The following is an 11111-nucleotide window of genomic DNA, read 5'->3' as shown; positions in this document are numbered from 1 at the left end:
GGAACCAAGAATGCTGCAGTCCATGGGATGGCAAAGGAGTCTGACAGGACTTAGCAACTGAACAACAACCACCACCACCTCTGTTTAAATATAAAGATGATGTTGAAAATGAGAATTAGAAATTCTGCCAAGAATATTGTGGGTCTACTAAGTGCTTCCCCAGTGACTCAGTGGTGTGGAATCTGCCTGCAATTCAGGAGAAGTGAGTTCCATCCCTGGATTGAGAAGATCCCCTGAAGAAGGAAATGGCAACCCACTCCAGTATTCTTGCCTGGGAATCCCATGGACAGAGGAGCCTAGAGGGCTACAGTCCATGGGGTCGCAAAGAGTCAGACACGACAGAGCAGCTAAGCAACAACTTTATGGCAGTAGACAGCCCAGAGGTAGGCATAGTAGAGACTCCTTTTCAATTTTCATATTTTAAATATTTCTCATATCTTTTTCAACTTGTCTTAACTCTTCCAACACAGCGAGGTCTTCAAATCATAGATCAACCCATGAATTCTAAAACCCTATCTAGTTCAAGCTCTATTTTTATTTTTACTTTACTTTTACATTGGTGATTACAACGAGGAAAGAGAGTGAGAGTCAAATTATTGTTTTTTTAAATGAAGGATAAAATTTGGGCACTTACAAGGCAACATAACTGGCTGGTACTATTGAGTTGAATGTTGCTTTTCTCTCCTTCTGCAGGAGAAGGAAGCCGCCCTGTCCTGCTGAATTCCCATCAGCTTTTGCAGTCTGCTGGTAGACCTCCAGAGTGCTCTTTTCTGATTACTTTCAAATAGAATGTCAAAAATTTCAGTGTGTTTTCTCTCTTATAGTAATTTCCTCTCTGACTCTAGGAACTGCAATGATTCCCAAACAAACTTTAGTAACCTTGGTCTTCCTTTGGGTACTAATCACAGAAGTCAGGGACCTTATTAAACCAGGGAGCAATTAACTTAATATAATTAGCCTTTAGTTAGCAATGAGACAGAAAGAGAGAGGAAGAAACTGATTAAACAGGAAATCTTTTATGATAATCTTTACAAAATATACTTCAGTGGAATGATATTATAATTTAAAAATTCATTTGGCACATATATCACATATTTATAGGTACATTTATATATTTACTATTTTTCATGTGTATGTGTTGTTTTAATCAAATAATTGTTTTCCAACTTGTGTCAATAAGATTGATTTATTGCAAGGACTAGTAACTGGGTTAGCTCAGAAAATTAATGAAATTGTTGAAAAACTAGGCTCACAGAAGTCTAGGAACTAGGGCAGCTCCTCAGCAGTAAGAACTTGTGGCACATCCTCAGGGCCCTGCTGTCAGGTGATCCAGCCTCAGATGCCCATTGTTTCTGGGAACCTCAGCTCCAGATTCAAATCTGATTTCCTTGGCAGAATCACCTGCCTGCCTCTGTGGCCAGGGTACAGTGTGCAATGGGATAGAGACTGAAAGTTCTCCAAAGTGTAGGGGAGATAAAGGCCTGTTGTTAGGAGAGAAGTGGTGGGAAACATGCTGATAAGTCAAAAAGAACTTTTAGCTGGAACTTGAAGTGTGTGTCTTTTAGTACTTGATATCTGTTCAAATGTCTAAATGCCTAGAATACTCAATAAATATTTGGTGGGATAGATTTCAAAGTCATCATTGAACACATTCATTAGCTTGCTTATTTATGTATACATGGATCCATTTATTTGCACAAATACTGAGTCCCAATCATATCAGGCAGGGTATTAATTATTTTCCAAGAGTCAGAAAGTTTAAGGAGGGCAGAGTGGCTAATTATAGCCCTTCTGCTCAAAATTCTATCTGAAAGGAAAAGAGTACTTGACAGTCTTATTTAAACCCTTTAAAACTCTCATGAAGTCTTCTACAGATAAGGAAAGTTAGGATCCAAGAAATTTATTTGCCCAAAATCATGGAGTTTACTCCAAAGGAACTGGAATTTGTTCTCTTTAGAACTTTTGCCCCTAAAGTTTCTGATCATCAGGTTTCAGGGTTTAAAGAGCATTGAGGTAGTTACATTATTCCAAGTACATCTAGAACTTTTATTTAAAAGGTAAACATTATTTTTGTTGCACATCTCACTAAGGCTAAAAAGATGTAAAAGTTGATAATTCTAGGACTTCCCTAGTGAAGTGAAGTGAAGTGAAGTGAAGTCGCTCAGTTGTATCCAACTCTTTGTGACCCTGTGGACTGTAGCCTACCAGGCTCCTCCATCCATGGGATTCTCCAGGCAAGAATACTGGAGTGGGTTGCCATTTCCTTCTCCAGGGGATCTTCCCAACCCAGGGATCGAACCCAGGTCTCCCACATTGCAGGCAGATGCTTTACCCTCTGAGCCACCAGGGAAGCCCCCAGAAAAGATATAAAAGTTGATAATTCTAGGGCTTCCCTAGTAGTTCAGTGATAAAGAATCTGCCTGCCAATGCAGGAGACACAATGGTCCAATGATTCCATGTGGTGTGAGGCAACCAAGCCGGTGCACCATAGCTACTGTGTCAGTGCTCTTGAACCCGGTGGTCACAACCACTGAGCCTGTGCTCACAGCTACTCAAGCCCACATTCCCTAGAGCTCATTCTCTGCAACAAGAGAAGCCACCGTCTTGAGAAGCCTGACCACTGCAATTAGAGAGTAGACCCTGCTAGCCATGATTAGAGAAAAGCTGGAGCAGCCATGAAGAACCAGCACAGCCAAACCTATCAGTCACTTAGTCATGTCCTACTCTTTGGAACCCCATGAACTGCAGCATGCCAGGCCTCCCTGTCCATCACCAACTCCCGGAGTTTACCCAAACTCATGTCCATTGAGTTGGTGATGCCATCCAACCATCTCATCCTCTGTCGTCCCCTTCTCCTCCTGCCCTCAATGTGTAAATACCACAAATCATTAAAAAATATTGTAAAAAATGTTAATAATTCTACCATCCTACTTATCTTTGATTATCTTTAATAATTTGAAGCATGATGACTACTTGAAAAACCTGTGCAGGCTGTATAAATTAAAAAAGATGATAAACATGATTTTGATTAAGAAATAAACACCATTGAATTGATCTTGGTCTATAAAAGTGTTCAGAGTTGGGGTTAGGAAGGATAAATAAATAAAAAGTAGAAAAGACACAGAGTAACTTGTAGAAGTTTAATTGTTTACTTGTAAGTTTACTTGTAGAAGAAAAAGAAGGGATAACAACAGGATGGGTGTTTTCAGGGTTTGAAGATAGGAATAAGAAATAGTATGGGAATACTGTCATACATCTGGAGAAGAGAATGGCAACCCACTCCAGTATTCTTGCCTGAAGAATTCCATGGACAGAGGAGACTAGCAGGCTACAGTCCATGGGATCGAAAAGTCAGAAAAGACTGAGTGACTAACACTCATATGTCAGAGAAATTGAAAGGAAAAAAAGCTGAGGTAAGATGTTTTGGTGTGTGTATGTAGAAGGTCACATGTTTATTTTCAAAATTTTTGCAAAACTGCTATATTGAGTAGAGCTGCTTGAAGATTTGAGATGGAATCCTAATTCTATGCACAAACTATAATTTACAGAAATCTACCCAATATCCCTAAGCCTTGTTTCACCTTCTGTAAAGTAATCTCAGCATTTTGTGTAGATAAATGAGATATAACATGTAAAGCAATTGAATTACACACTGTCTGGTAAGGAGTAAGGAAACAAATGATAAGTCCAGGCAGACCCCCTGAAGCCTACTTAAGACTGCATTTCTCAGACTCTTCTCCGCCCACAGCAAACTGAGGTATTCAACAATTTAACAGTAATTTGAGTGGGTTCAAGAGTACATGAAGTTATAAGAAAAAGAAGAGAACTAACAAACTCAAAAATCCCAGGATATGTGAGAACCAGAGAAGGAGGCTTCTTTTTACTTTTGATTTTATATTGGATTATAGCTGATTAACAATGTTGTGATAGTTTCAGGTGAACAGCGAAGGGACTCAGCCATACATATACATGTATCCATTCTCCCCCAAATTCCCCTCCCATCCAGGCTGCCACATAACATTGAGCAGAGTTCCCTGTGCTATACAGTAGATTATCCATTTTAAATAGAGCAGTGTGTACCTGTCCATCCCAAAGGAGCCTCATTTTAAATAGTGGAAAAGCAATACAAAGCTTAAATTTACCATCTTAACCATTTTAAGTACACAGCTCAAAAGTGTTAAGTATATTCAGGCTACTGAGCAACCAAACTTTGCAACTTTTTCATATAGCAAAAGGAAACTCTATATCCATTAACTTATATCCATCTATTTTCCCCTTCCCCAGTCCCTGGCAACCACAATTCTTCCTTCTTTTTCTATCATTTCACTACTCTAAAAACTTCATATAATTTGATTCCTACATTTTTGTCTTTTGTGACTTCTTAAATCACTTAACACAATCTTCTCAAGTTTCACCCATCTAGAAGCATCCATCTGTGTCAATTCCTTTCCCTTTTAAAGTGTGTGTAATGTTCCATGTATGCATACATCACATTTTGACTATTCATCCATCATCAATGGACCCTTGAATAGCTTCCACCAGCTACTTATTTTGAATAATGCTGCTGTTAACATTCTATAAATATGAATATTCAGGATCCTTTTAGGTGTATAGTCAGAAGTAGAATTGCTGAATCATAGAGTAACTTTATTTCTAAATTTTTGGAAGAATCTCCATACTGTTTTTTCCACTGTGGATACACTATTTTAGAATTCCCACCAACAATGCACAATGGTTCCAGTTCCTCCACATTTCTATTCTTTTTTCCTTTGGTTGTGAGGTGATATCTCATGGTGAATTTGATTTGAATTTCCCTAATGATTAGTGATATTGACCATCTTTTTATATGCTTGTTGTGTTTTCTTTGTAGACTGTCCATATGAGACTTTTGCCCTCTTTTTAATCAAGTTATCTCTTGTATTTGATGTTTATGGAGTAAGATTTTAAGAATTGGTATGTGCATGTGGGTGTGTGCACATGTATTTTAAGTAAAATTTTATGTTGCGTGCTATACTAACATTTTAAATAACAACAAACATTTAAACTGCTCTATTTTTTTTTTTTTTTTTGCAATACCAGTCATTACAATACAGATTTAGGAGCTGAGAAATATTGTTGGAGTTCATTCAGATTCAACTTTCATATATCTTTAACTTTCATGAGAATATATATTTAAATTGTGTATATGGTTGCTCTCTATCCTAATTATTTCATTCATGTTTCTATTTTCATGTAAATAAATATACAATTACATAATTTGAAAGGGTAAATTGTCTATATATTGAAAAGTAATGACATTACTTTGCTGACAAATGTCCGTCTATTCAAAGCTATGGTTTTTCCAGTAGTCATGTATGGATGTGAGAGTTGGACCAGAAAGAAGGCTGAACACTGAAGAATTGATGCTTTTGAACTGTGGTGTTGGAGAAGACTCTTGAGAGTCCCTTGGACTGCAAGGAGATCCAACCAGTCAATCCTAAAGGAAATCAACCCTGAATATTCATTGGAAGGACTGATGCTGAAGCTGAAGCTCCAATTCTTTGGCCACCTGATGTGAAGAATTGACTCACTGGAAAAGACCCTGATGCTGGAAAAGACTGAAGACAGGAGGAGAAGGGGATGACAGAGGACGAAATGGTTGGATGGCATCACCAACTCAATTGACATGAGTTTGAGCAAGCTCCAGGAAATGGTGAAGACAGGGAAACCTGACATATTATAGGAATGGGGTCACAAAGAGTGTGACATGACTGAGCAACTGGACAACAACAACAAAAGGATTAAAAATACACAGGCAGAAATCTCTGAAAAGAGAGAAAGTCTCTGAATCAGACCATCACCAATGGATGGCGAGAGATCATCCATTCTTGACTAGGAACCTGCAGTCTGCTAAGTCCCAAGAGGAAGAAGCTTAATTAGCAAGCTGTTTATATAGAAGTAAGTCTCAAATCATTCCCAGAGCAAAGAAGCCCCAGAACTTCTCCTTGTGATGGACCTAATCACCAGACAGTGCAAGAGTCATCAAAGAGATGATGTACTTCACCAGAGAATTATCCTTTTGGAGTTTAAAGCCCACAGTTTTCACCTTGAATTTAAAGAAGAAATCAAAGAAAACAACACCCAATACCATAAAACTAAATCATTCCCAGCACAAGGAATTTTTTAACCAAGAGTGTCACAGTTATTTAACTTGGAATTTAATTTTGGGCTAAGTAAAAAGTCTTATGGAATGATGGCCCATCAAATGCAAAGAAAGGCATTTGGAAAAAAAAAAAAAAAGCTAATGATTTTTCATAATGTGGAACATTCTCATCCATGAGGATTCAAGAGCCAAAACAGTATCTCTTGAGATATCAAATCAATTTAAATTTATATTATTTAAAATAAATGTTTCTCTAGCTTTTCCTCTTGTGGTTTTGTCTATGAGGGGAAAAGGAAGCACTCTACTCATCAAAGATGGACAGTTTCTTTAAATTTTGAATTTTACTTAATGATCCAAATCCTACTTGTAAGATTGGTAAGTAGCAAAATCTTGGTGTTTTTCATTGTTTGGAATTTTGGGGTGATTACAATGTATTTATGGTCATAGTTTTGTTTTACATCTTCAGCATAAGCAGATATTGCTTTTGTCATGCGTTATGGAACCACCTTTGTGTCATTTTATAAAAAAGACAATATAAAATTCCATAAAATTACAAGTCAATAAGGTTCTTCCTCTATGCACCATGGCTTTACAAATCTACATTTTAGACAAAAGAAAAACTCTGATTTTACCACATGCTCCAGAATAGAAGTGTGTTGCTTATATGACTCTTTGTGGCATTAGCATCTTCAAAATTCAAGGAGAAATGTTCCTCATTTATTAGAGGGATCCAGGTGTCCAACCAAATTTCTCTTCATTTCTTCATTTTATTCCTTTTCTCTTTGAATATGTAATTGTTCACTCAGATCACTCAAACAAAACAAAACAAAATAAAAATACTTACAGTATGAGTCCTGGAATAATAGAAATCCTAGAAAAAAATAAAAGTGATTTCAAACTACCTATTATCCTTTACTTTTAAAAACACATTTGTGTTTGTTTTATAGCAAATATAAATATTCAGTCTTAGAACTCAATTACCATACATATAGCTTAGTTCTATTCATTACTATTTAAATAGATTGAACCCTTCATGGCCATCTCTAAATACATTGTGAGATGATTTGATCACACATTTTTTTTCCATTTATTTTGGAATAAATAAATAATTAGTTGGAGGCTAATTACTTTTAATTATTGTAGTGGTTTTTGCCATACATTGACATGAATCAGCCATGGATTTACATGTGTTCCCCATCCTGATCCCCCCTCCTGCCTCCCTCTCCATCCCATCCCTCTGGGTCTTCCCAGTGCACCAGCCCTGAGCACTTGTCTCATGCATCCAACCTGGGCTGGCGTTGATCACACTTTTTAAGGAAGATGATTGATTGCTTAAAATCCTGGAGGGAAAGGAGATAAAATAAAAATTTATAAATACAAATAAACATTGTATAAGAGGAGTTGAGGAAAGCAGTGATATTCTGACCACCAGTGCATAAGTTTGGTGCCAAATTTCACTTAGAAACAGGAAAGCGTGGTCTAGGGTGGGATGGAGGAATCTGGCTGCAACTAATGCTGGACCCGTATTGGGCTCCTGCCTTGACACACCTACGGCTGAACCGAGAGCTTTAGGAAGGCAGTTTTCTCTCCGCAATCAAGGATGAAGTTCTCTTTGTGTGCTCAGTCGCTTCAGTCGTGTCCGACTCTTTGCGACCCCACGGACTGTAGCCCGCCAGGCTCCTCTGTCCATGGGATTCTCCAGGCAAGTATAATGGAGTGGGTTGCCATGTACTCCTCCAGGGGATCTTCCTGACCTAGAGATCAAGTCCCATGTCTTCTGCATTTCAGGCAGATTCTTTACTGACTGAGCCACTGGGGAAATCTTTAGGATCTTATATTTATTGTGGAAACTCTCTGATGATCAACAGACAAAATCTGTATGTTTGGAAGTATGTGTGTATGTGGCATATATTTCTGTCTGTTTCTATGGTGTCTGCAAAGGCATGTATATTACAGAAAAACAGAAAGAGAAAAAGAAAAAGGGAAAGAGAGAGAGGCTTTATTCTTAGAGTAGCTACCAACTCTGAAAAGTAGCTAGTTTGGGTATATCTTTCCTAATTCTACAGAAAAAAACACTATAAAATTTACTCCTCTTTTCTATTTAGCTGATTTCATATAAATTTAGTCCTCTTTTTAATTTGGCTTATTCTTTTCTATTGGGTGATTTAGGTTCTGCAATAGAGAAACAACCATTCCTCCTCAGAGCCCCATGATGAAGCAAACATGCTATCTGCTATCTTTGTAAAAGATAAAGAAAAATTTATCCATTGTTTTCTCTATAAGCTAAGATGCAGTTGGTATATTTCATATCGAAATATGTTCTCATATTAAGTATGTTCTCATATTAAGTGTTGGATTTGCTGTCCTTCCTGTAGGAACAGAGTACCATACAGAGGACATAATGACAAATGTGAGCCTAGTGACGACGTTCATCCTCTCGGGCCTTCCGCATTCTCCAGAGCTGGACACATTCCTCTTTGGAATCTTCCTGGTGATCTATGTCCTCACTGTGGTGGGAAATCTTCTCATCATGCTAGTGATTATAGTGAATCCCCACCTGCACACCCCCATGTACTACTTCCTGAGCAATCTGTCCTTCGTTGACATGAGGTACTCCACGGTCACTACGCTGAAAATGCTGATGACCCTAGTATCTCCTGAAGGCAGTCCTATCTCCTTTTCCAGCTGCGTGGCCCAGTTCTACTCCTTTGACTTTCTGGGCAGCACCAAGTGCTTCCTCTACACCGTCATGTCCTATGACCGCTTCCTGGTCATCAGTTACCCACTCAGGTATGCCAGCATGATGAGTGGGAGGACATGTGCCATCCTGGCCACAATCACGTGGCTCAGTGGTTCTCTGCACTCTGCTGCCCAAACCACACCGACATTCCGTTTGCCCTTCTGCAGACCCAACCAGATCCAGCATTACATCTGTGATGCACCGTCTATCCTCAAACTGGCCTGTGCAGACACGTCCACCGTGGAGATGGTGATCTTTGTCAACATTGGGTTGGTGACCTTGGGCTGCTTTCTTCTTACTGTGCTGTCCTACATGTCTGTCGTCCATTCCATCCTGAAGATCTGCATCTCGGCGGGGAGAGGGAGAGCCTTCCAGACCTGTGCCTCCCACTGCACTGTGGTCCTTTGCTTCTATGTTCCCCTTGTTTTCATTTACCTGAGACCAGGCTCCAAGGTTGTGGATAGGATTGTGGCTGTTTTCTACACTGTGTTGACACCCCTTCTGAACCCTGTGGTCTACACCCTGAGGAACAAGGAAATGAAGAAATCCCTGTTGAAACTGAAAAAGTGAGTCAGTATTTACTCAAAGTAAATAATCAACACAGATCAGATATGACTAACTTTTATTTATAATTAAGTTAAACACCAACAAGAATTTATACTAAAAAAAAAAAAAGAACTGATACTTTTTAGGGACATTTCAATTAATTCTTTAATGAAAACAGTAATCTTTCACTTTTTCTCCCGTGCAGAGTTCCAGCTTAAGCAGCCTTTTAATGGCAATAATTTAAGAGAAGTTCTCTGGAGAAGGAAATGGCAACCCACTCCAGTATCCTTGCCTGGAAAATCCCATGGACAGGCTATAGTTCATAGGTTCACAAAAAGTTCGACACAACTGAAGCAACTTAGCACAGAGCACACAGCACAAAGCACATTGTAAACAATAGAAACACAGAAAGACCAAAATCTCTACTTTCACAAAGGTCATTGTTGGGTAAGGGAGAAAAATAAATGCAGCATCAAATAAGGTACATTGAGGTAGGTGTCATGGGTGCCCAGGAGGAGACTCATTAATTGTTTTAACTTGGAAATTCACTGGAAGACTCAAAATACTATAATAATATGTATGAAACAAAACCATGTTGAAAGTTATTTAGATTTTTAATGAAGACACAAAAGGTAAATAAAAGTCAGTGTCTTTTTTAATTGAAATTTTTATTGGTATAACTGTAATATAAAGTTATAAGAAATAATACAGAGAGAGATTCCTTGTATACAGAGAGAATCCTTGCCCAGATTCCCCCAATGATAATGATTAGCAGACTGTACCATAATACCACAACTAGGATTTGGACATTGATATAAATCACAGATTATTCAGATTTTCCCAGATTTATTTATGTGTGTGTATGTTAAGTTGTACATAGTTTCAACTCCTGTAGGTTTGTGTATCCACCATCACAGTCAATATATATATTGAGCAGTTCCAAGACCATAAGGATCTCTTATATGATGATGTTTTAGCTGATGTGAATATTGACCACTCAATAAAGCTATCAAATATTGTTATTTTGTTAAAGAAATAGATAAAATAACTTTGAGGGTTTTTTATTTAGTTTTTTTTGTGTTCTTTTTTTTTTTGCTTTTCTGAGTGAATCAATATTTATTCAATATATAAATATGTATTTAGTGGCTACTATGTGGTACAAACTGTGAGTACAAAGACTAAACAGACATAGACCTCAAGGAGCTTGTAGTCTTTATAATTATACAAGAAGAATAGGGTGTTTAAGAAACAGTCATAAAAATCAGACTAATTATGAAGGAACATATATACAATACTAGGATGAAGGATTCTTATCTCTCAAAATTGGGAGAGTAATTGAAATACAGCCAATGTAACTGTCATATGACCATATTTATATTTAGAGATGTAATTAGTGTGTGAAGAAAGATGGGAGGAAGGTAAGCCTTAAGGCAGAAAGATCAACTAAAGAGCTTTTTCAACTGCATATTAGGAAAAGAAAAAAAAAATGAAAACCCAGGTTCAGGCAGTGAAAGTGAAAGTCACTCAGTTGTGTCTAACTCTTTGCGACCCCATGGACTGTATAGTTCATGGAATTCTCCAGGCCAGAATATTGGAGTGGGTAGCCTTTCCCTTCTCCAGGGGATCTTCCCAACCCAGGGTTCTAACCCATATCTCCTGCATTGCAGGTGGATTCTTTACCTT

At 38.0% G+C, this 11111-nt stretch overlaps 1 protein-coding gene across 1 annotated transcript; it reads left to right on the top strand.

The window, feature by feature from the left end:
* The first annotated feature begins 8543 nt into the window (after positions 1 to 8543).
* Positions 8544 to 9452, top strand: LOC110133110 (olfactory receptor 10G9-like). Its single transcript, XM_020886857.2, has one exon. The coding sequence runs from the start codon at positions 8544 to 8546 to the stop codon at positions 9450 to 9452; it is 909 nt and encodes a 302-aa protein (XP_020742516.2).
* The last annotated feature ends 1659 nt before the right edge of the window (positions 9453 to 11111 follow it).

Source organism: Odocoileus virginianus, unplaced genomic scaffold (assembly GCF_023699985.2).
Source record: "Odocoileus virginianus isolate 20LAN1187 ecotype Illinois unplaced genomic scaffold, Ovbor_1.2 Unplaced_Scaffold_19, whole genome shotgun sequence".
Taxonomy (NCBI): Eukaryota; Metazoa; Chordata; class Mammalia; order Artiodactyla; family Cervidae; genus Odocoileus; species Odocoileus virginianus.
The sequence above is the reverse complement of the archived record's forward strand: the minus strand, read 5'-3'. Positions and strand labels throughout refer to the sequence as shown.

Coding starts and splice junctions, on each gene's coding strand:
- LOC110133110 (XM_020886857.2), top strand. CDS start 8,544: ATGACAAATGTGAGCCTAGTGACGACGTTCATCCTCTCGGGCCTTCCG.